At 44.0% G+C, this 26,495-nt stretch overlaps 1 protein-coding gene across 3 annotated transcripts in view; it reads right to left on the bottom strand.

The window, feature by feature from the left end:
• The window catches only part of dpa (disc proliferation abnormal), a 133,978-nt gene that overhangs the window by 15,238 nt on the left and 92,245 nt on the right, over positions 1-26,495 (bottom strand). For all 3 annotated transcript variants that reach the window (XM_070530649.1, XM_070530648.1, XM_070530650.1), the window contains exons 16-20: positions 23,863-24,039; positions 17,659-17,752; positions 17,423-17,577; positions 5,433-5,550; positions 1,111-1,352 (exon numbers count right to left, since the gene is read on the bottom strand). In XM_070530649.1, coding sequence (XP_070386750.1) covers positions 1,111-1,352; positions 5,433-5,550; positions 17,423-17,577; positions 17,659-17,752; positions 23,863-24,039 — 786 coding nt within the window. The remainder of the gene's footprint in view (positions 1-1,110; positions 1,353-5,432; positions 5,551-17,422; positions 17,578-17,658; positions 17,753-23,862; positions 24,040-26,495) is intronic.

Raw genomic sequence — 26,495 nt, 5'->3', positions numbered from 1 at the left:
ATCGTCTATAAAGCGCATCCAATCTTACCAAATACAATGAACCAACTTGCCCAACAACGCATCCTGCTAAACGTTTACGATGCCGTCGCTTTCTCGTCAGGGCTTCGGCACCACACCGCGACACAAACATAGTCCCAGCCACTGGTCCAGCACGCTACCGCCACTTCGAGCAACAGAACAAAGCCAGATAGCTTTGCGTTGCACTGTCCCACTGCAGATTATAGCAATTGCGCTTGGAGGGAAACCAAAACTGCCAATACTTGTAGGCTAGTTTGTCAGTCAACAGAATGCCAATCCGAAGCCTGTACTTCCCATCATTCCCATGATGGCTGAACAATCGCAGCGCCAGATTTCCCTCTAGTTATACTAATATGAAACTCTGTGGCCTCAAGCAATGCACCTCCTGGACATAACGGCGGAGTCAATAGCTCAAGCACTCATCACGCTCTGGATTAGCCGCTACAGTGTCCCTTCCACCATTACGACTGACTGTGGTTGTAAATTCAACTCCATATTGTTCGCCAATATATCTCGGTTACTCAGCATCAATCACATCAAGACTACCTCCCGATATCCAATGGGACCATTGACCATTTGCGCCACCAATTGAAGACTTCACTCATGGCTTCGACTTTTCCTTCATGCTGGATTGAGCGCCTTCCTTTCGTTATGCTTGGCATCCGCACCGTTCTTTGCAGCGACTCTTCCGCCAACGCTGCTGAGCTTACGTTTGGCACCACTCTAAGAGTCCCTGGCGAATTCTTCATCGCCTCTCCCACCGTGCCTGCTGATATTTCCAATTACACCTACCACCTACGCAGCGCTATGCATACTGTACACCTAAATATAAAAAAATGCCCACTATGACATTTGTGAAATCACTCTTGTACCAGATCTGAGTTAATTGGCAAGGAGGTTATCATGCAAAATTCAAAACAAAGAAGTTTGGCATTTTTTTCTTCAGTAATAATTAACCTTTTCTCACCAAATGAACGGAAACGAAGTTTGGAAGGAATGCTTTACTAGTCTAAACTGATTTAGTGTTACTCTTTATATGCTGCACAATACTAGATCACATATGAACTGCCCTAAATGAGTAAGGACACTTGCCTTTTGGCTTCTTCAACATCCACCAGCTCAACAACATTTGAAAAACGGACTTTTGCGTGTGCTTCAGAAAGGCGAATCAGGGACTCCAGTTGCCGAGGGTAGGCTGACACTTGGCCACGACCACTACCAGCTCGTCGCATGTCTACATAGGCTTCTATCAAGGCTTGACCAGCCTCTTCACTCATTTGGGGTTGCACATAGGTCCGTGCATATGCAATGTAGTCCTTCATCAGCCCCAACTCCTGAAAGTGAAAATATAAACTTTGTTGACAAAATTTCAGAAGAGCACGAGTTCTCGTTTTCATGCTTGAGAAAAGCTTGCTTACTCAGTATTATACAGGGTGTCCCGGCAAATTTGGACCAAGATTTTGAAAAAACCTATGTGTTCTTCAGAACAGAAATCGCGTGAATGTTGTTAGCGTTTATCTAAACTTACAGTACTATTTTTTTGCTCGTCGTTTTTTTGGTAATTAGCCGAGATAAATTAACATTTTAAATATAGCTTGAAACGTCCAGGCGTCAATAGGAAAGTTGTGGAGCTTCACAAATATTGCCCAACCCAGGTGCTTTCAACGAGGTAGACTTCGCATGCCCATGTTTATTCGGGAAAAACGAAAGCCCGCAGAGTTTCAAAGACATCACGTGACAGCACGCTCTGTGTGCCTGAATGCGCCACGATTACAGCGCTATCAACCGTGCTTTGTAAAAAACAGTGCTCGCTTTGCGCCTTTCGTCCTGCCCACGACAGAGCTTCGCGTTGTGCTTGGTTCCGAGATAAACGCCAGTAGGTTCAGGCGGCAGTTGAAATTCAGCGCGGGTCCCGTTTCTGCAGCGATAATTGCGCTCTCACGCTAGCAGAGTGCATGCAGAGGAAAAATGACAAGCTCATGAGTTTAAATTTGGGAGCAAGACCTCAACAAGCAAACACGCATTATAACAAGCTTGACAACGTCGTGTGAATTACGCTGGTTGTCACAAAAGGAAGAATTGTAAACTGACACGAAAGGTTGTTTTTTAGGTTCCTGTCCATTTCTTATCGGCAGAGAATTTGTAATTTCATATTACTTACGTGCCTTTTCCATGTCGTACAAAAGTTTCACACAGACGGCTCTTTTCATGGATGACGGTTGTAGAGATTTATTCGCTATGATGTCTGTCTAAAGAATGTGTTCCAACAAATCGCCCTCTGCCATAATACAATATTGGCACCTTTTCAGTACGTCCAATGTAGCTCTTTTGATGACGCAAAACGGTATCTCGCTGCAGGCCTCAGCAAACTCTGCCTTTAGTGCTTCTGGTGCAGTTGTAGGTTTGCAGTATACTCGGTCTTTCACATGTCCCCACAAGAAGAAGTCAAGAGGTGTCAAGTTCGGTGACCTTGCAGGCCATGCCACTGGTCCATGCCGACCGACCCACTGGCGTTTGAAGGCTTCGCCAAGCCAGGCTCGGGCGACGCTGCTGCTGCGAGCTGGTGCACCGTCGTGCTGATACCAAGTTCGCTTTAAAAACGCAAGAGAAAGATCACAGCGAAATTCTTCTACTGGGCCTCCCAAGATGTCGTTCACATACCGCTGAGCAGTGAGCATGTGGTCAAAAAATATGGGGCCAATTATTCTTCCGTCAAAGACATACCGCACTACACACTGAATGACCATTGCTACTGGTGTCTGGTCTGCGCCACACAATGCGGGTTCGTATCGCTCCAGTAATACGCATTAAGGATGCTGACTTGAGAATTTCTGGAGAAGGTTGCCTCATCTGTCCAAGGCACTTTGTCAACAAAATCTGGCACTATTGCGTCACTGTTCACAAAGATCTAATTTGAGAAATCAAGCCACCATTGAAAGTCTCTTTCTTGCAGCTTTTGATGTAGTTGGAGGTGACACGAATGCATTTCAGCCTTTTTAAGAACTCTTGACACAGCAGACTGTGAAGTGCCGACCTCACCACTCATATCACACATACTGGAATGAGGGTTTGCAGTCATGAAAGCCAAAATGTCTCCTTCAGCTTCTTCACTGTTCTTGAAGCTACCTGTTTTTTAAAGCATCAAGTAACTCCTCATAATTGTGTTCGTGCTAGGTCTTCCCTCCCATTGCCAATTTCGGTATACCTTGGCAGCTTTCCTCTTGTCGCCCCGTGCCACTCCCAAGGCTAAGACCATGTTCGCCTTCTGCTCGCTTGAGTACGGCATGCTTTAGGCACAGCAAACAAAGCCTTTGAAATGGTTGCGCGGCATGACAGTAATACACAGTCGAACTCACATGCACCTAGCCAATGGCACAGCTTGGAGGAAAAGCGCCGTTGTAACAAATGATGCCCTCTCTCGCACAGGTTCCAGATGTATGATGCATGTTTTGTGTGTATTTTTCTATTCCGCATTGACTTGAACGCTGGAAAAAAAATTGCTCTTCTCGTCATATCGGAATAAACGGCTGATGACGCCGTGTTCTTTGGAGACAAGCGCGCGGATGCTGACGAAGCGCTTTTCCGAGCGCCGTCGTCGCCAGCCACTGCTGGTAATGTCAGAGCCAAGCAAAGGTTGAAGCCCTTTCTAGTAAGTGAAGGGAAGGTGTGGCGCTGGTGATGTTTTTACAAATCACTCATGAGAGCACTCTAATCGTGGCGCATTCGGGTGCAAGAGCGCGCTGTCATGTGATGTTTTTGAAACTCTGCGGGCTTTCGTTTTTCCCGAATAAACATGGGCATGCGAAGTCTACCTCGTTGAAAGCACCTGGGTTGGGCAATATTTGTGAAGCTCCACAACTTTCCTATTGACGCCTGGACGTTTCAAGCTATATTTAAAATGTTAATTTATCTCGGCTAATTACCAAAAAAACGACGAGCAAGAAAATGGTACTGTAAGTTTAGATAAACGCTAACAACATTCACGCGATTTCTGTTCTGAAGAACACATAGGTTTTTTCAAAATCTTGGTCCAAGTTAGCTGGGACACCCTGTATACAACACAAGCATTTCGTTTGTCTATCAGAAAGGAGTCCTGCAGCATATGAACAGATTACCATATATTCTTCTGGAAGGGCTGCACTCCTAAATTTGGCTCCACATATTTAACCCTATTAGGGTCAATGACGTAAATATATGGCACCGTCTGTACGTTTAAAAAGCGAGCCAATTTCCTAACTACTTCTTTTCTGTTATGTGCTGCCACTATGTGGGAATGCAGGGAATTTCTTCTCGCGCCTCCCTCTCGGTTTTCGTTGCATGGTTTATTTTAGAGCTAGTTTGCTCCTGCGCGTCTATATACAACTGCTCGCGCAATGGTGGGCACGTGGGTGGGCAGCGGTTTGGGTTTTGTTCCGCGGGCGGTTTCGGCTTCTTGCGCTTGCAAAACTCATGGCTATCTTGTTACTAATTCCTCAAAGGGCGACCGCATGTTTGTTGCTCGTTTAGTGCTCACAGGGGTGAGCATAGGAAGGATGCCAACGTGCATGGGTTTCCGTTTTTTTCTTCTTCGTCTTCTTTTTTTTTTTTGAGACTCGCGAGAACGCCTCGGTTGGCAATTAGATGAAGATCAGCGGAAGTTCGTCACATGTCTTGCTTTTTTTGATGGGCACACAACCACACAGTTTTCCTGAGTGCGCACACACACCTACGCAGTTCGATTACGCTATGGACGTAAATATTAGTGTAAGAGCAGGAACATTTGAGTTCTGCGAAATATTCCCGTGTGCACATTTTCAAAGCCTTGAACTATTTGTATAACAATGCATCAAATTTTCATTTCTAACAAGTTAATTCCCTTTCTTTATTGTTGTTATTCATGAATGAAGAGTACATATATACCAATGCAAAATATCTTTTTCTCACTTTGCGGTCACCCTTGAAAAATTATGGCCATTTTTTTTTCGAAGTAGGTCCCTAAGAATTGGAATCTGCAATTAAAAAAAAAAAAAAAAAACGACCCTGGGCGGTCGCATATAGCGAAAAAAAAAAATACCCTCAAAGGGTTAAAGGTTGTTTGGAACCCTTTCTCTCGGCACATGGCACGGCACCATCGATGGAAACTTGGTTGGCCGCCCGGACCCCCGACTTCGCAATAGTGGTAGTCAGCGGTGAGATTCACCTCACGGAACTTGGGACGTGCTGACCATTGCAACACTACACAGTAAAATTCTCATAGACTGCTATGTACTTATGTGTAGTTCTATGTTCTTGCGGCTGTATCATTTTCCTAACTGCTGCGTCATTTTTGCATTGTCCCGTCTCCAAGATATCAGCAGTGCTCTGCACATTTCGTAACTATGAGACTAATGAAAGGGCGACATTTGCGGCTATAGAGTAAGATTAACACTTCTCACCATTTGCTCCTCTTCTGCTTCTTCTGGTTTTTTGTAGTACAAGGAAACAAGGTGTTGGGCCAGTTTTCTATCATAGCGTTGGTCTTGTGGATCCAGCATGAGAAAAATGAGATCAAACCTAAAGGGGTGGGGGGGGGGGGGAGAAAAAAGATAACTAAATTAGATAGCTTTAACAGTTATCCTTCACACAACCTAGACACAAGCAGAGGTACACAAGCTACTTAACTGTTCTTAGAGGAGTCCTGGCCTGTCCTTCAGCTTTATCTGAAGGCTCTTAACATAATACGTCTTTTGGCTAATTACTGATGTAAGACATTATCCTGCTTTAACCTGTAACTGCAAAGTTCTTATATTTCAGATAGATAGTCAATTTACACCACATATAGTGCTATAATGACCTACAAAATTTACTTTCTTCACTGGGCTTGACTGTGAAGGAGAAAATAGTAAATATAACATATTTGAGGAGGTTTGGCAAGTTACAACATACACCTGTTGTTCAAGATATAAGCATAGCAGTGCACTAGTGCTGTGATGAGATATCTTACTCTGGGTCTCAGATGAGCTTTTAAATACAGATTAAATGGCTGTCCCAAGACCATGAAAGTTAGAACATGGGACAAGTCCAGGAACAATGGCAGCCCTCCGCAACAAACTTATAGAATGCCAACATAATCGTTAAAAAAACTAATGTGAGCACGTCACTCGAAAATGTCACTGTAAAAATGTCCCTAGAAAAATAAGGGGGGGGGGGGGGGGTATGGCTATTCAGTGTCACAACCTGAGTAGCTACTATCAACGCCAGACATTAAAACCAGTGGGCCATTAGTAAATGTCTTACTATACAAATACAAAAAAGGTATTTTCCAACTAAAATACTCTCCACCCCTGACTAGAAGAAAGTATTCAGGGGAACTATGAAAAGAAAAATTTCTTCTGAAAGCCTCTGTGCTCATGCTTCCTTCCTGAGGGCATGGCACTTTGAAAAATGTAATCTATGGATGGGCTTTTGGTCGAAAAAAAAAAAAAAACCCTTGCTGGAAGACTAATATAGTTATTTAAAAATGGTCCACTGCCTATTACACACTTAAAGGGCCCCTCACCAGGTCTGGCCATTTTGAGCTGACAAGCGCAAAGCATACATTGCACGATATGATTGTGTCTGCAAATTATTATGACTGGCACGCGCCGCAGAAAGATCTAAAATTTCAAACTGAAGGTAGTTTTTCCTTCTCACGGTCACCGCACTCCAAGCAGGAGGATGTTGTACTCGCATGCCTGCGCCTACGTACTGGTGTCCGCAGTGTGACGTCACTTGAATTGAAGTGTGACGGCTTGAATTGACGAATTGAAGTTTAGAGAAATAATAAAACACATGAATGGAATGTCTGCGTGTTTTATTTTACTCCGCACCGAAGCAAGAGAGATTTACTTTTGCTTCGTATGCTTGTTCCCATGGTACTGCAGTCACGTGCGCAGGTACCGAAACTATGCCATTTTCTACTGCGTTCCAGCGCGTCATCACGCTCTGCGATGCGCTTCTTCTGCCTCAGTATTTGTGTAGCACTGAATTATACCACTAATCATGTTTCTTTGTGCACAGCGCGCAAAATCGCTCGCTGTGCGAACGAGACAACAGCTTGCGTGCGATGCTGTCAGCGGAAATGCATACAGCGGGGGGGGAAGAGGAGAAAAAAATTTAAGGCAGGGCTTGTGACGTATGCGTCACGCGATCTCGAGGTCCGGTATGGGAGAACGCAGGGAAGGAATTCCACTTGCCAAGGCTAGGGGGCGAGTGGAGAGAGCGTCTTGCTTGGCAGCGGAGCCTGCCTGGTTAAGTCATGGGCTTGCGGCACTGACACATTTCTATCTCGGCTATTAATGAGCCGATTTGAAAAATATTTGCGGCAGAACGCTCCCTAGAGGACACGTAACAACTTCCAGCGTATAACCCAAATTTGCTATGGGGCCTGGTGAAGGGCCCTTTAGAGGACTGCTCTTCCTGCAATACGGCAGAGCTGTTCGACCGCTGCAAAGGTATATTAGGACCAGGCACACTTATTTATTTTGTCCCAAAGTTATCTCCGTCATACTTCTCATGTTCCACATATAATGTTCCATGGTTGAATGCACATATTCATTTCATTGTAACTCACATCGCATAGTGTGACACAAAGAGGTTCCGTTTACCCTTTAGCCCATGCTACATTTTTATTATCTTTAAATTTTCAAGACAGTGGAAAATATTCTGTGATCATTCAGATATTCAGTCTTTTTCTAAAGGTTCATATACAATTATAAAATTTCCCTATTGTACTATTTCACTACTAATAATAATATATGGGGTTTTACGTGCCAAAACCACTTTCTGATTATGAGGCACGCCGTAGTGGGGGACTCCGGAAATTTTGACCACCTGGGGTTCTTTAACGTGCACCTAAATCTAAGCACACGGGTGTTTTCGCATTTCGCCCCCATCGGAATGCGGAATTTATCAAACAATGACGTCTTGCATGGTAACAGGACAATGACAAGGTCACAAGATCAACGAAACATCAGTGCTGATTGTGTCTTGATTATGGAAAAAGTGACCATAATTTGCGATTATTGGAAGAAAGAAGTAGTGCGCATCTCCCTTTGCGAGATGCAAAGGGGCGCATACCTATTTTGCAAGACAAAGACGCGTGATTAAGTCTTCGTGGTGCTTCATTTTTACTGTCAGTCATCGTGCAGCCTGGGATCTTTCTGTTGAAAAAGTGTTGCCTAAGCGGCACTATGCTGCATAATTGTTGTGTGCCGATGTGCACAAGCAACACAAATAAGGATCCAGGGATCCGCTGCCACGAGTTTCTGCCAAGCATAGAACAACGAGCAGCGTGGCTAAACAAGATATCCTGGTAAGGTATTTGGGGAAAGGAAGCAAATGGAATCGACTGGGCCGATCCCCAACCTCAGTCATCCCCCAATAGGACTGTGGTGCTGGCGCGCTTGCACAGTATGCACAAGTGAAAAGCACCCTAAATAAAGCAAGTTATAAAAGAATAGAACATTCTTGCTAGTGCCACAAGGACCTCTCAAAAGAATTATTATTAAGAACTTACTTCTGCAAAAAGCTTTGCTTGTTTTGTGAGGCCATGCTTTTCATGGGATACATATGCACTTTTAATATTAATGATCATTTACCCACAGATGCAGCACACAAGCAGCACCAAAGGCTGACAGTAATGTGTTGCTTGTCAGTGACAACCAACACTGTTTTTAGACCACAGTGACTTTTTCAGCGACATAGTTGTTGCCAAGTTTTAGGAACTTGTCTGAATGAAGTTGCTTGAAGCAAGTACCCCTCTGGTGTCTTCACCATCAGAAAACCTCGAAGAGTACAGCCGGAGATCAACGAGCAAAACATTTTTGCAAGCAAATTTTTTTCATAAGAATTTACGAAATATTTGTGATATCATTGGTATTTATAAACATTAAGAAAAATTCGGAAGAGTTGGTAGGTATGCTAGGGCTTCCCAGATGTGAAATTTAAAACCCTTGGTTAAAGGGGCTCTGGAATACTTTTCTAATATCATATGTTGAATTCCAATGGTAGATCCAGATCAAGTTTTTCTGCTCTGTACGGAACAATTCTATTAAAATGGCAGAATGAGAGCACGAGTTGTGTGCTCCAATGGCAGATTGGGACCAGCCACTGATTCCGGATCACTCTACGTAGCAAAAATATTTGCTCCGCTGAAATCGGCAGATTTGACCTTAAGTCCACATGACGTATTTCCTTCACCCGCCTCTGCTGCTTGCCATGGTCGCCCGTTTCCGGTCGCGGGCAGGTATGGTGTACGGGAATGGGGCAGTGTATTGTCTGTACAACAAAATAGGATAATCGTGGATGCTTCTGCCATGATGCCACCAGTAGAAAGCTGTGATCGACTGGTGTGCCTGGCGCATGAAATTTAAACATGTTGTGTAAAATTTTCTGCATTTATAAACTAAAATGCTCTCAAGACACAGTTGAAATTATTATAATTTGAAAAAGATAAATAATACAAGCTGTTAGGATACACCAATAATGCCGTCTAAGCTTGCACATTTCCAACCACAGATCATGCAGTGTTACTGATCATATGCTCAGCATTTCGGTTGCAAAAGACAAACACTCCTTTGCTCATTCTGTTCAATAATCGCTCATATGATTTTTTTATTATTTCAAAAGACACAAGAATGAGAAGCCCAGAAGGAGCACCTGCACTATGCCTGGTGGGTTGCACGTGATTTCTTTCATGTTGCATCAACCAGAAAAGCAGTCGCAAGGTTTCACTTAACGATATATATATATATATATATATACACTGGTCTGTGACGAATGCAGCCACAAATGTTTGTATATTTCACTCTGCAAAAGAGCACCAAGAGGCAAGATTACAACCAGCGTTCTCAATGTGCCCGATCTGAAGCAGCCCGGAGTTGTTCTCATCCTTATGCAGGAACCTCAATGCACACAATAAAGAAAAGACATTTACAATCCCAGCTCTTGCCGTGCACATAAAGAATGTGCTAACATGGTATGAAAAGCCACAGCAAGCAGTTAGCAGGCTCCGCACGTACATGCATGACGTGACAACCATAACTGCCAATCCCAGAGGCCCTGTGTTGCACCATTATTTTTCCTCTTGCCATCAATGACTCCAAGCTGCAGCGACAGATGGTGCTGCAGTAGACCAGCGTACTCCAACACCCCCGGCTGTCATCACAAAAAGAGATGTGTTTTTGCCGCCAGTCGACACACGGCCCTATTCCAGTACATTATAGCTATGGACGACATGGAAAACATGGATGCTACGTCGTGCCGTGTGTTTTTGTTCCTGCTCCTGGATAGGAACTCCGTCTCAGACACTGTAAGTTCCAAGTCCAGTGACGATTCTTCCAACACAGAAGAAAAACAAACGCACAGAATTCCAGGCTGACCCAGATGATGGTGGTGATGAAGCACGCATTCCATTCACAGATTTGACAAGAGCGATCTCAGTCGGAACAAGGCGCTCCCGTTCGTGATCCGGCCAAGCACTCACGATCTGCCATTGGAATTCAACAATAGACTGACCTGACTACTAAAGTATGTCGCCTCACAAATCATCTGCAACAAGAATTTTCGGAGGCCACGCAATCTGTTGCTATCTCAGAAGCCGTGCGCAGCAGACATGGCTACATGCAACTGTCGTGTGTAGACCGGCAGTGCCAAAATGATATTTTTGTCTTTTTGAGATTACAGACAAATACTTTTCCTTTTCTCAAGATTAGCAATAATAGCATTACTAAGAATGTTCTCGCGATAACAAAATCAGCTAACAGCTCTTGGTGGGCATCACTGCTTGGGATGACACTGCATTCCATTGCAGAGGCGAGAGTAACTAATTTTTCACCGTTTTTGAAACAAGATTGTAAATTCCCTGCTGCATGTAGTGCAATAATATTTGCCTCACATGTTCACAGGAACCTCCACTGCAGATCAGCAATGTTTCCTTACTATCTTCAAGAAGAGTTCTAGGACCCCTTTAATTACTAGCACAATGCAGATAAATGAATACTAATTGTGCGTTATGTTAGTAAGCTTGTACTTAAGAAACGCAATATATAAAGAGAATGGAATGTGCAAAATTTATGGAGCTGAAAATTCACCCAAATATTTTTTCCTACTCATTTGCTCCAGGTTGGTGCAGAGCATTTATTTTTGCTTGATTTGACCACTGCATCATCCTCAATTTATTTAGCCTTCACCATAACCACCATGAACATGCCATGATTTTCTTTTTCTCAAAACAGTATTTTTGGTGGTTTCACAGTTTTGGAGTGATAATATGTCAATTTCCTATTGCAATAATCTAGAATCGTAATTAGGGTGTCAAATAGCAGATTGCTGACACCATCCCGGCTGCCTTCCCTCCCTTGCACCATCCAAGCTTTGAAAACGCATCTCAGGTTTAACAGGGCTATTAGCTGGAGCGCAACCACCTTGGTTACGTCAAGTGAGCTGTGCGGGAAAGCCTGCTTAGATAACTTTACATATCCCCTATTGAAGAGTTAAGTAGGCCTCTAATATGAACAAAGGTATTGCAGAAAAATTTCAAAAAAGTAAACATATTTCCTGGGTGTTACTCGGGGTCATACCTTAAGTTTGCCATGCTCTAACTTGATATAAAATTGGCTTAGAACACTACCCTTGCTGTTTGGAACTCTTTGCTGGTTCCAGGTGTTTCTGAGTGTCAATCTTTATTACACACTATATAGTTTAGTAATCGCTCACCTACAAAGAAGTTAAGCAAAAAACTTCATTTTCTCAATTTCTAAAAAGTTACTCTACAAGAAAACTGAATATATACCTTAAATTAGTAAACTCAACTGCATAAGCTCAGCAAGTTTTATCTAACTCTACCAAGAAAAGAAAAGAAAAAAAAATGAAGTGCAGGTTCCACACATAAACAGAAACCATGTTCATGAGTGTGGCACCCCAAGTCAAGTCCAAGCTCACAGCTACAGAACTTTTTGAAGAGACAACTTCAGGAACACCAATGGCCGCTCTAGGCATAGGGACACTACTGCAAGTCACAATTTAAGTGTAAATTGAAACCAAAATAATGTCTGTTCAGGTCACATATCGCAACAAGCAGAAGTCTATTTTCAAAACAAATGCGTATTTCATTATTTACGTTGCATTAATTCATTTACTAACTTAGGAAATCTGCCACCACACCAAATAACAGAAAAAAGTTGTGAAACCTTCTTACAATGAACACCACATTAACGAACTGCGGAGATTAATGAACTTTTCAAAAATCCCACGCCACTGTCTTACAGTTTCAATCCCTGCAATATAAAGTTTCAATATAAAGATATTTCAGTACAACAAACTTCAAAATGCCTAATGTTTCTGAATAACAATCGTTATTCAATTCTTAGATTCCACTGTATCACGGTAATTTAAGCGGCAGGCCAGCAGATGACAAAGCACAGGAAGTGGAATCCTTGCAACTAGCTCGAGGCCTGGTGCTTGGGCTTAGAAAACCCGAGAGCGCACGAGACGAAAAAAAAAGTGAAAATCACCGGAAGGGGACTTCTTTTTTTCCTCTTACAGGGGCAACAACGAATCAGGTTTTGCAAGTTCATGCTGTGCCCAGACAAGTGTGGCCCAGTAACAAAAGCACATATACCATGTGCGTATCTTCCTCATGATGATTTATTAGCACTCCCTTCAAAAGAGAGCGGTGACAAAGTCACTCAGCCTGCTTGAGCTAATCAAGTAATATGTGGATATTAATCAGTATAGCATTTTGTCCATGTCTCCACAATCATTTCTCTCCCTTAAAACCTCTACCTTGTATAGTTACCTATGCCTGTAACGGATTTCGCACTCTCAATTTCTTCCTCATTTTTTTCCCTCACCAATCCTTCTGCCCTTTCTGCACGCCTCTTCTTTCACACGCTACATAGCCTGCCCTTTCTGGACGGTGTCATTTACACATGCTTGTGCTTTGGATATACAGTTGAGCACATCTACAACGAAATGACCTGTATACTGAAGGAATATTTTTGTCCCAGTTCCTTTGCGAGCGGTGCAGTGCGCGATCTGTACAACAAAGTGATCCGCAGAACGAATCAGTTTAGATGCCCCAAGCACTTCATCATAAAGGCGTTTGTAGTTTGGGTGTCATGGTGCTTCTTTGTGGGTATTTTTGTTGGCATCTCTTTCGCTTGTGCTACCGTTACTGCAGTGCAGTCTACTTATAGCAACACCACATAAATTTGAACCCACTTACAACGATCCCAGATATGACAACCTATTGGTTATAACGGACAAATTTCAGCGCATTTATGATTTTCCAACCCTTCCTATGAAAACTACCTCCAGATTTAACAAACGCTTTTTAAATCGCCGTACTGCTACAATGAACACTTCAAACCCAGTCACGGTAAAGAAAGGGCACACACAAAGTGCCAAGGCATGGAAGCACGATTAAACTGGGCACACAGCAGCGTGTGCCTTCCTTCAATCCAACTGCGACGATAATATAGCCTTCAAAATGAGCAAGCAACCGCCTCACGTAGATTTCGGAAGCCACGAAGAAGGTCACGCATTTTCAAGGCACACCTCCAGGGTGGAAGCGTGCCACATATTGCATAAACGGCATGGCATGGGGCATGCGCTGACGCGTGCGTTGGTGCGAAATCGGATGCCACGACGGCATCACTCATTCAGGAACAATTCTCCATGCGACACCATGTGCATGCCTGTTTCAATGATTTGGAACGACCGCCTATGGTATTTTCGCCATGGGAACAACGGCCGCTCAAGCATTCCCGTCGTCACAAGCCAAGTCGGCGAGAATGATGCACTGCACGCTTCCGCCACGCAAGATTGCAAAGGGTCGGCAGTTACTACACCATTATCAGGACATAACAGCTTGGTGGCGCTTCATTTACGCGTTGCGAATTGCTGATAACGGTTTACGGTGATGGTTTAGCTTTCCAATACTGCATTTTTTTTTTCGCCCAAAGCTACATAGATAATGCAATTTTACGGCTGACGTACAGTCGTGATGCTAAGACCAAGATGTCCGAGACTTTCGCAGAATGGCAGCATGCCGCAGTAGTTTCTGAAGTTTGCACTTCCTGCCAACTAGAACGCTTTGCTCTCATGTGCAGAATACAGTCACATCCCACTGGTAGTAAAATATATCACAAGCTCTCGAATAAGAAATGGCGGCTGCACTTGCAGTTTCGAAATGACAGGTAATCGAAACAGCACATCTATCGTCAGATGGACGTTTTTCATGAAAGTTTCCAGCTAGGTGCGAAAACACACCGTAAACAAAAATGACACTGAAAACTTGATTTTTGGACTAAGGTGCTGCAAAATTGTAAAAAATTATGGGGTTTTACGTGCAAAAACCACTTTCTGATTATGAGGCATGCCGTAGTGGAGGACTCCGGAAATTTCGACCACCTGGGGTTCTTTAATGTGCACCTAAATCTAAGTAGACGGGTGTTTTCGCATTTCACCCCCATCGAAATGCGGCCGCTGTGGCCAGGATTCGATCTTGCGACTTCGTGCTCAGCAGCCCAACACCATAGCCACTGAGCAACCGCGGCGGGTATGCCAAATTGTAGCTACTAACGCCAGCTTCAGTGCGGTTAATTTTTGAGTGTGTTTAAGGGCAGGTCCGTATATAACAAACTACTGACATAACCATTTTTCGCAGAACTATTGAGTTTGTTAAAAATGGGTTCGACCTCGCCACTTGTGCAGCAGAAAATGTCACTCCATGTTCTGGTGGCCATCTTGGTAACTGAGCAGGTATTTCGCTTTGCTGGCTTGTTTCTGACTGTATTCTTTACATAACAGAAAGGAGGCAATACAAGATGCACGGAAAGTATACCTAATTGGATCTTTTTGCTTGAGCACAGGACCTGTAATATCGTTAAAGGGCCCCTGACAAGTCCACATAGCAAATCATGGTTATACACAATTTTTCAAATTAGTGCATTAATAGCAGATACAGAAATATCTGAAGTGCCGTGAAATCATTATATGAGAAGGCGAGCATCGCCACCAACATAGACACTCTTTCCATTTGCCCCGTCTAGCCTCCACAAGTGAAATTCCTTCCCTGCGTTCTCTCATGCTGGAGCCGGAGGATTGTGTAACAAATGCATCATGGCCCCACCTTATTATTTTTTCTCTTTCTCTCTTTCTCTTTCATTTTTGTGGAGTGGCACACTTCCGGTGACGGTTTCACGTGCGAGCTGTTGCGCTTGTCTAGTTTCGCGCAGTGGACGATTTTGCGCACTCTGCATGAGAACTCCTGATTAGTGGTATAAGTCAGTGCCATAATCACGAGTAGAGAGGCAGGAGTGAGATGGTGAAAGAGCATGACTGCGGTGCTGGAACATGGCAGAAAATTAGTTTTGTTCTCTGCGTATGCGACTGCATGACATCGAAACAAACAGACGAAACGGAAGTACAGCTAAACCTCGATATAATGAAGTTAGTAAAATAGGCAATTTGCTTCGTTTTATCAAAATTTCGTTGTATTGAAGTTCAACCTTTTATGCAAACAAGTACAGCCGCCGATAGATTTTCCTTGCATTTTCAGAATTATCGGGCAATAGAATAAAGCAAACTTGAATGAGAAAACAATTCATTTTGATATATTTAGGAGTCGGTGGAAAATGATACTGTTTCACACCACTTACGTGGACGATATCTTCACATCGGCGGTACAAATTAAGCAAAGCCAGCCACGCTTTCACGTGCACTCCGCCCCCGCGGCTGATAGCGTCTCCCGCACTGGGACAATGCTATCAGGAAAAGTGCCAGCAGCGGGGAGCAAATGCTTCGTCTGCCTCTCGCTTCAACTGGTTACCGAAACTTGAGATTACACAACCTCTAATACTAAACATGCGGGAAGACAGCTTACAAGGTGCCAAGTCCCGTCGGAACGCTCACTCTTTGTGCATGCGGCAGATTACCTCTAACGCAGGGTGCGCGGCTGCATATGCGCTCAGCCACGCTTACAGCCATGTGCAGCCATGGCCGAGACATGCGCCAACCCCCCCCCCCCCCCCCCCCCCCCCCCCCCCCCACTTCCTCGCCCACGCTTGATCAAGTTACCATGAGCTTAGTCCCCTCCCCCTCTTTGCCTTTGCTTGAGTGGGAAGACGGCACTCGTGAAGCCACCATCTTTCTTGTCTCATCCTCCCACACTTTCACTGGCACCTAAAGCACACAGTGCGAGGGGTGCAATAGGATCGTATCACACTTGGACTTTATACGGGACATGATACAGCTCCACTTAGGAGGTCACTTTTCTTGCAGTGCACAAATTGAGAGGTGCACTTTCAAGCAGCTACTTGTAGCCATTTGAACACAGATTCGAGTTATTGTCTCGACATTCCATTGCAGCGGCAGTGAGATTTCGTTATATTGAAATCACATACACACTTCGTTATAATGAGGTTCTAAATACATGGTGTTCTATGGACCAGAGGTTATGAGAAGTTAAATACTTCGTTTTACTGAGAATTTCGTTATATCGAGGTTTAACTGTACATACATCTCTCTTGCTACGGCAAGAAGTAAAACAAGAACACACAGACATGCAGTTTTTACATTTTGATATATTTTTAAACTTCAATTCGTCTATTGAAGCAACAGATTAAACAAATAACTGATGGTGCCTCCAATAATTCTCAGTCAAATGTCACTATGAGTGATGTCGGAGCACTACCATGTACGTGGGCGCACTTGCACAACTGACGTCGACCCTCCAGCTGGGAACGCGGCACCCGTAAAGAGAAGGGCAAACGGCATTTGATTTTAAATTTAAGCTCTTTCCGCAGGGCATAGAGATAATATTTAGCAGACATGATCATTAGCGCACAATGCATGCACTGCGCTTGTCAGTTCAAAATGGCCAGACCTGGCGAGGGGCCCTTTCAAGCTCGATGTCATATGCCTTTGGTACCAACAATGCTTACCATTCTCCATTGCTCGTTTGACAGCAACAGCCTATATAAATGCTTGTGCACTTCATTCTATGGAAAGCAAAACATTTTTTCTTTTGTCATTTGCAAAATTCATGCATCTGGCATCTGATCTCCCGGCACCTGACCATAGTTGTGTTGAGGAAGCATCATTCCTCTGTGATTGCAGTGGCACAGAGCGAAGACTAAAATGGGAAGTGGTGTAGTAGATGACACACGAATTCGCAATCCACCTATTATGGCAGTATAAACTTTCTCTGTCAACTTGGAATCGTTGACAGGAATGCAATATTTGTGAACTTTTTTTTTATGAACTATATTTGGCGTATGTTATCAATGTAAATAAAAGAGTGCTGACTATGTTCACATACGTTCATGAAATAATTAATGAAGTCACACTCAATGATTACACACATGAAAATTCAGGAGTAATAACTGCTTGAGTGCCTCACCTGGACAACAGAGTGTGTGGCAACTGAATGTTTTCAATTATAGTCTTGTTAGTGTTCCACTGAGATTCTACTGGGTTTGCAGCAGCCAGAACTGATGTTCGTGCGTTCAGCTGACATATGATTCCAGCCTTAGCAATGGATAAGGTTTGTTGTTCCTGTCAGAAAAGAGAATAAAATCTGCAATCTCTCCTATTGCTCGAAAATGTGACAAAGAAATATCAAACTGTGAAACTCACCATTACTTCATGGAGAATTGACCTTGTTGAGTCGCTCATCTTGTCAAACTCGTCAATGCAACAAATTCCATTGTCACTCAACACCAAGGCACCCCTAAAGCAAGTAACATACAATTTTAAGGCATATACCAAAATTTCCTGAGCGCTACTAGACACACTCTCACTAGTTCAGAAAAAAAAAAAATGTATGTGTATACTTTAAAGAGAATAATTCAGCACTCCCCAATTTTAGACCCATTTATCACTGCCATATAACAGTTGTTTCACTTATTTGATCCAAGCTTAAAAAAAGTGGTGCACCTCAGGCGTGAGACCAACAGCATACTGTTGAGTTTATTCTGACTACTGAACTAAACTCTAGGGTAAGTTAAGATTCAAGGATTTAAAAAAAGATAAAAACGCAGCAGTTTTTATTTGAAAATAAGAAATAGTTAACGCCATCTAGAAAAGTCAGTATCGCAGCTGCTACTAGCCGCGCCAGTAGCCAACTGAAGTACATGAGCCAACGTTGCCATTTTGACTTGTGTTGTATCAGCGTGTGGCATGGCATTATTGTAATGGCCCCAAACAGGTGATGCCACTATAGTGCCGCTTTCAAACGAAAAGTTGTGCTAGCTGCAGAGGCATTGTCAAACATTCAAGCCAGATGACACTTTAGCATCGATGAGAAAAACGTCCGTCGTTGGAGGGGGTGACGAGAGACACTTTTCTGTGTGTGCCGCAATGAGATGACACCGATAAGGAAGATAGCGACAACACTAGCAGCAATGATGACGTAGAGTGAGCTCGGCATGTTCCTACTGAATAAAATGTTGTTTTCATTTTGTGAACGCCAATTTTTTGTTTGGCCTACATTCGAGATGCTTTCTTTTTTTCGGACATTCGGGGATTGGCTTAGAATCGGGGCTGGCCTACATTTGAGTAAATACGGTAATGTGAAACGCTTCCCATAAATTGTGGTGCGAATGATTTACTGTAACTGTTTCAGGGACTCTTTAAATCCAAGGTTACTTCAGGCACTCTACTACACTATAGTTTATATTTTAGAGATTCAAGCAATAATTAAAAGTGGCTAAATAGAAACAGTTATATTTAGTGATGAAAAACTGGTAAGTACACACGGCTACTGTCAATATGCAGTTGGTACGATTTCTCTAGAGCTCTTGGTTTATTTATGATTTCGTGGTCCAAGTTAGCTGGGATGAGACACCCGGTATATAGCGTCTGAGCTAACATTAGCCAAGCTGTTCAGAAAAGAGATTACAAAAAAAGAAACAAATAACCGCAAAGGCTACACCAGAGCGGGGTGGTGCACAACACTTCATCTACTGAGCGTGACACTGTGGTGCGAAGTTCAAATTTGATTTTGGATCTTGGGGGTACTCACCCGTGCTTTTGGGACAAGGGAACAATACAGTAGTGCAAACAATCACAAGGGCATTTATTGCACAAATCAAGGAAGTCCGACTCGCTGCGACTGGATATCGAGCGAATATGTTCGCCGCATGCTGGACACCAGTGCATGGTCGTTCGCATGTACAGTCATGTGAACGGTGGCATGTTCGAACGATCATGCTTGTCCACTTTGGTGTCCTGCTCCTAGGCCTCGCGAGATGGTCTCGCAGAGGCATGGGCATGCGCAGAGCGTCACTTTGGCTCGCCAACCCCGAGCCAAAGAGGAACAGCATTCTTCCTCTTGCGCCCAAGTAACCATGCCGTTAGGTGGCGTTAGCAGCGCAACATTCGTGCCATCTCTCGTACTATAGTCTGAAACCACACCGACCGCCACTGTAGAGCCATGCGGCAAAGCCAGACAGGGTGTCTACCAAGTTGACATTTCCAAATTCCCTGAGTTTTACCGGCTTTCCCTGAATGAATTTGCGATATTCCCTGAGTAACACAGAACTTTGCTTTATCTCAAGACGGGCACCCTACATTATGTTGCTTAATGGTCTTACTCTCCAGTAAGCAAGTTAAAAAAAAAAACTTAATCCAGTTTGAATAGTAAGGGGTAGTGTTTATTTTATTCAAAAAGAAAATAGAAGGGAGGGGTTAGTAAAATGCACAGCGAATAAAATATCTTCGAAAGAAATAGTTAAACCCATTGCAAATCGAGTGGAACATTCTCAAATACGAATAAGAAAGATGCATGCAGAATATTTTTGAATATGAGCGATTTCTATCAACTGATAGCAAGCTAATTGGTATGAGGCCCGAACTTTATCCCTTGTGAGATTATCTGGCAACAGCTGGTAAGTCAACCTCAACTGTCCTGACATAATCTAAGCCTGCACACAACGCCTCAGTGTTGCATTTCACTACATTAAATAGTTTTTTTGCTTGGATGAGGGACACCTCCATCTCGGCATCAGCCAACACTTTGCTTTTAGGGTGTACTAAGCTCCTTCAAAAAAGTGGTCGTATGCTTCCTTTTCTGTTCATTTCTGTATGCGTAGGTCCTTTGTCTTCTTGTTCTAATTCGGCTGTGCGTTCACCACACGGACTATTTGAAGCATCTTCTGGACAATTGTACAGTCGGCGTCCGATTTTTCGGACTCCCTAGAGGCCGCGAAAACGTCCGAAAGAAAAATGAATCCATATCGTTTACAGCCCTTAAGGGTTTAAATCGCCACAGACACGTCCGAAAAATCGCTGAAGGCCTGCCAGTACACTTATTAGGTATATCGGTACTTGTACTGTGACAGGAAATGGCGGGTGCACGCGTGTATAACTAAGGAATGCATACTGTGTCCCGTGACCGTTCCCCCTTTTCACACTTTTTATGCTTCACAGCGTAACATTACTGTATTTAGGCGCAGCTGACATTCAGGAACCGGCATTATGCAATGCACTGTGCTTTCCGAACTTCGAAGCCAATCGCGATGACCACGGAGGCGGTATCGGTGCCATTGCTGACTGCGGCGAATTCTTTCAATGAAAAACACGGCACAGAACGGCAAGAAGCTTAATATCGAACCTCAAGGCAGCTATAGGCGTAGCATTGCCGCGGTGGTGGCTACGGCTGCAGGCAGATCTGCGTGCGCGTGTGCCGGGTTGAGGCAGCGAGGTTATCAAAATGACAGCGGTGGTGCTTTTGATTAATGCCATTTCAGACCTGCAGCCACGGCAAAAAGTCCCAAAAATCGGACGGCGAAGGGTTCTTGTGTCCGAAATTTCAGACGTTCTTATAGTACACTGACCCGTAGTTGTGCCAAGAAGCCGTCTGAATTATCTGGCGCCCGGAAGTCAGTCGTTGACTGTACTCTGGCAACTCCTCCAGCCGACGCGGCGTCAAACAACATTCGTTACGATTCCTCTCTGTTGCTCGAGCCAGCATAACCACGACTTTCGTTCCCTTTCAATAAAATCACAGCTAATTTTCCCTGATAGAAGCACAAATTCCCTGAGTTTTTCCAGACTACTCCAAATCCCCGAGAATTCCCGGTTTCCCCGGTTTTCCCGGTTGGTAGACACTCTGCCAGATTACAGGAGCCATGCAGGGAAAACAACATCAGGGGATGCGTGAGAGTCACACATCCCCACAATGCTCATATCGATGCCACTGCTTCTAATTTTGGCACCTACAACACGCCAAACTCTGAGGCTATCCCTCAGCTTACGGATGAGCTCATGGTATCTCATCCCTTTGCTGTGCTACGGTGTACTAGATAGCTATGCGCAGTTATCCTTGCACCAAGTGACATAAGTAGCACATTTCCTTTCGCACCCCCCTCCCTTATCTCTATGACAATTACCCAATTTCTGAGCCGAACAAATTTCATTTTCATGTTCGCTCCTGCAAGTACGTTGGCAGATCGCACATCGGCTAAGCAGTGGACTCGTGTTGAAAGGATTCCTAACAAAAGCTTACACCATGATGGCGACAGACCATGATGGCGACAGACCCTGAGGGCGTGCAAGTCGGGAAGCAGACAACCTGTTGATCAGATGTTGGCACTCGGGCCTTGTGGCATGTCACCAACAGATACCAATCAGAGCACGCTTTTGCCCTCAGTGAGCCACAACGAGCTCAGCAAGTGCGCTCGTCACAGCCCTCTGCGGCAGCCACAGTATCTACGCTACACTGCTGGCGCCGCTACATGCAACTGCAGTGGCTAACTATGTGCACAACAAGGCTGGAGTGAACACTTCCACTCACATGCTCCAGTCTAGCTGTGCTATTTGGTGCGGAGCAGCATTGTTCTGTGCCAGCTTGACAGATGTATAGTAGCCCCATCAATATTGCGCATTTTGCAATAGCTCAGAACAAAGCGAAGTCTGCTAAGGCATCTAGCCAGGAGCAACAAGGAGTGAGCACACACTGGCAGGCATCTGATTTTAGGTTCCCCATGGTTTGAGGGTAGCTTAGTGTTTAAAACTAAACAAAATTAGCAAGACCTGATGGCTACAACACTGATAAGCAGTGTGGCTAAAGTTTCATTCCTACACGGCCAAGCGTTGGCGGCCATAGTTTATAGTATGATATGATGAATTAGGGGAAACCTCGTTGACCTTTCAAGTTCGGTTTATGCAGTGAGGGCCAATTTCAGGATCAAGACAACGAAAGCTCTGGCTCCTAGAAATGCACGAGCACTGGCTGGGGCCTTCTGTTGTGATTGAATTAAAGGGAGCCTGAAACGATTTTGATGATTATTTACAAACGTACTTAGTCGTTAGAGTAGGTCCTTCTGATCATTAATTGACACGTCTAAGTGCTCCGCATAAAGTGTAATTTATTATAAGGTTTTAAATATGCACATCGCTGCCGATCGTAGCACACTGCTCGGCGTAATTTTAAGCCGTCCCTACCCATATGACGGAAATCACCCATACGACATCAGTGGGGCGAGCTATCCGACTGGCTGACCAGGGCGCGTAATAATTTTTCCAACTTTACGGTTAACAAATGATGTTTATAATAGTTGGAATGTTCGTTAACTAGTTTTTATAAAAAGAAAGTAACATAAAGAGAATGCACAAGAACAATTTTTCAGTACACTTAAGCACTTCCGGCACACAGAAAATGTCATCTGCTTGTGTTACAACGTGCTCTGTCTTTGACGAGAACTCCGCCGTCAGTGTCAGTCTGTCTTTTCGCGAGCGCTATGATTAGACTTTGTTGCGCTGTGGACTGCAAACGTAGCGACTGGCAATATGTCAAGCTGCGACATCGTGTGCCTCTGCAAGCCAGTAGACCAGCGGACTGGCTGCAGCGCATTGGACTGCCGCTAACCGATCGGCGCCAGGATTTGCGCGATTGCGACCATCACTTTACACCATAAGATTACTAACGCAATAGCGTTTCGCGAGACCGGTATTAGAGTAAATGCATGCGCAATGGGACAGCACCTGGCCGTGTCATCTTGCGTGTCGTTTCAGGGGATGAACAGAAGTGCGAATGTGGTCTGCACGGTGCAGCCAGCTGGTGGCATAGAGCTCAACCACACACAGTAGCAGTAACAAAATGTATTCTTCTTTGCTGCTGGTGTAAGTTTTTCGCAGGAGTGTAATCGTTAACACGTTGTTTTTGTAAATGTTTAAGATGTTTTACACTTGGTTAGAGCAATATTAGCTCTTTCTTTGGCTGGTTAAGCTCTGCGCCATGGGTGGCTGGACCGTGGAGACCGATCAGGCAGCTCACATACGTCTAAGCTAAAGTTTCTTCATCAGCTTGAGTTTATGCCTTCACCATGCCGTTGAAACGTTCTGCTAATGTGTGATTACTGGAATACCAGACACGTTCAGTGCTACGACAGAATGTTCGCGACGCAGGCTGCTTCGATAGCTCTCGCTTGGGGTTGACGGCCAAGCCGCTAGTGGAGACGTTTCATGCGGGCGGGGGCGGGCTCAGAAAAAACCGGGAGTGGACGATGTGATGTCACATCGTGACGCAGAACCAGTGAAGGCGGAGCTTAGCCCCGATCACTCGGCGAACGAGCTGAGGAGAAAAAGCATGGCTAGGGAGGAAGGTAACTTGTAATCGCTTGTAGCTCCATTAATACACAACACTTGACGCGAATGTTCTACTTAAGGTGTACCTTACGTGTCTACAAAATTTGTCCGAACCGTTTCAAGGGCCCTTTAACGAATAAATCTATTTAGCCACAGTGGAATAAACAAAAGACTACTGCATAGCATTTACAAAAGACCAAAAATGAACAAGTGTGGTTCACACCACTAGGCAAAACAAGAAGATACGCTTACGTTTGCAAGACCAGCTGCTTAGTCTCTGGGTCCTTGGTAACATATGCAGTCAGACCTACAGCACTGGAGCCCTTTCCAGAAGTGTACTGGCCACGTGGCACCAAGTGGTACACATACTGCAACAGCTGCGACTTGCTTGTTCCTGGGTCCCCGCAAAGGAGGATGTTTATTTCGGACCTGCACAAAAGATAAGCACACAATGGAAACCTCATCATGAATAATCCACTTTCTAAAGAGAACCATCTGTCAGATATGTCAAAAACAATTTCTCTTTTACTGCTATTAAACCACATGGACATGCAGAAACAGAATAGGATATAAGCATCTTGCCCAAAACCTGCCACCACATTGGTTATTATCTGCAAATGCACCACACTAAAGGACAAGGCTGTTATAAATCTCTTATCAAAGGCTTACAAGAGCAATGACAGAAATTTTGGACCTCATCTTTTTTGTTGTAGTAATTAGCAAATGACTAAGTTATCACAAAACAACAGCTTGTTTACTACAGTGCAACACGGTTAATCATTTAGAGCCTTGTTTATAGTGCCTAGCATAAGTTTTGATTTCAGAGAGCAATGGCAGAGACAGTAGGTTTGCAAACACAGCTGGTCATGTGATCGCACAAAACTGTGACACAAACGTTGGCACACGAGACTAGTTATTGCTACTCGTTTTTCTCTATTTAGATATACATGTGCTGCATAATGTCCTCGCAATCCTTGTCGTCCATATTTCATCGTCCAGTGGCAACGAATTTCTGCTCATGGGAACGGCCACCATACTAGATGAGGCCGATCACTTTTAGGCATAAGCACCTTCAAATTAACTGCGTTTCACATGTGGCAAACCTGCTGGAATGCCTGCTTTGCTTTTAGTAGCTAACAGACGACGACCAAGGTCCATGCTAGCGCAGTCCTCGTAACGACTGGCTTTCCCACAAGGCAAATTCACATTGTTTTTTTTTTTCTTAAAAACCAGGCAAGTGATACCCCTGTCACAAAGGTACCCTTAACCACAGTTAAGTATGATTACAGTTTGTGGATTTAACTGCAGTTTCAGCAACGTGGAGTTACTGTTGGCCACACGGACTTGGTTAGAAAAAGGAACATGATCACGTGGCAATTGCATCGGAAAATTTTTGCTACAAATTTAGCGATTTCTAAAAAAATAACATATTTAAGTTCTAAATTTGGGCAACAATTAATTATCTGTTCCAACAAATAATAGCATAAAATAGTACATAAACCGCCTGCTAACCACTATGCGAAATTAAAAACCAGTCTTTTAACTCTGGCTTGGTGAAATCAGTAGGACAGCCAAGACAATCCATTGTTTGTTATTGAGTCGATTGGCAGTATTGCTATTTTTTGAGGTCGATTTGTCTGAGTTTTTTGTGCCGCTGGGTTTTCTCAAATGCCTAATAGTGCCCACGTGCATCTGGTCAGTTAATGCACTTGAGGCGCAAGACATTGGACGATGCTGCTGCATTCACAACTGCTATGGTATCCGCCATCCTGTGGTTCTCTGTTTGCGAAGAGAAACCAAGGTTGCAAAGCTTGATTTGTGATAACCATGGTTAAAATAACTAAATACGGTTATGTCAGCTGTGTAGCGAGCAGTAATCACGGTCAGGAGCAACTGTAGTTAGCTTAACCACACGGCTGTCCTTGTGACAGGGGTATAAGACTGTCATGTGGTATAATGAACCACCCAAACAATATAATGCAATCTTTCTGCAAATTTTCAGTAAGGGAAAGCACAGGTAAGCGCAAAATTATATTTTTCTGTGCTCGAAATGAGGTAAACAAATGCGGCTGCTCATCAGCAGGGCCCACTACTTGTGGTCAGTGGGGTGCACTCAGTCCACTTCTGTTGCTGAAGGCAATTGCGAGGAAACCTATGCATGACTAACCAGCTCTGAATGCATTGCGCAGAAGTCAACGACACATTATGCACCCGACACAGCTGTACTCGCGTTTTCTGCATGTTCAGTGAAGCATGGTCAACACAGATAGTGCAGGAAATCTCAACTCAACGGACATGACAAAAACTGTTGCAACAACATAGGGAGCATCCCATTATGACTAACAACCGAGGAAGACTTGGATTGTAGCAATGAAGGGCTAGGTCATGGGAAAGGCAAGAGCACATACAAGGAGCATGGTAGCCAACACAAACTTTTGACGTAGTGCTGCTGTTCTTATGCTCTGGGCTGTTACAAACCCACATTTTTGACGTCAATGCCGCGAGGTGCTGCGCGTTACAGTTTTCTACGTGCACATACTCTAAAAACTGATCTTAAAATAGTTTTTAGGATACATTCACCATTTATATTTTGTAGATGTGTGTCTACATAGAAATAGATCTCATAAGCGATTTGACTTCAGAATTTTGTGTCAGTACTCCTTAAGTGCCTCCCTTTGCACATAGTTCATCACACTACAGTGCAGGCCACTGATAACGTAACCACTTTTAGTGCGGCACCAGTTATAGTGTGGGTTTTTCGACCACAGGTAATACCTCCCATAGAACTCAATGTATAGGCAGACTGTTTATTGCGTAGGCACGCTATACAGAATACCAGTTATAGCGCGGTTCCTTTAAGCACGCGACCATGAAAGCGGCGCATG

Source organism: Dermacentor albipictus, chromosome 1, assembly GCF_038994185.2.
Source record: "Dermacentor albipictus isolate Rhodes 1998 colony chromosome 1, USDA_Dalb.pri_finalv2, whole genome shotgun sequence".
Classification (NCBI taxonomy): Eukaryota; Metazoa; Arthropoda; class Arachnida; order Ixodida; family Ixodidae; genus Dermacentor; species Dermacentor albipictus.
This window is presented reverse-complemented; position numbering and strand designations above follow the sequence as displayed.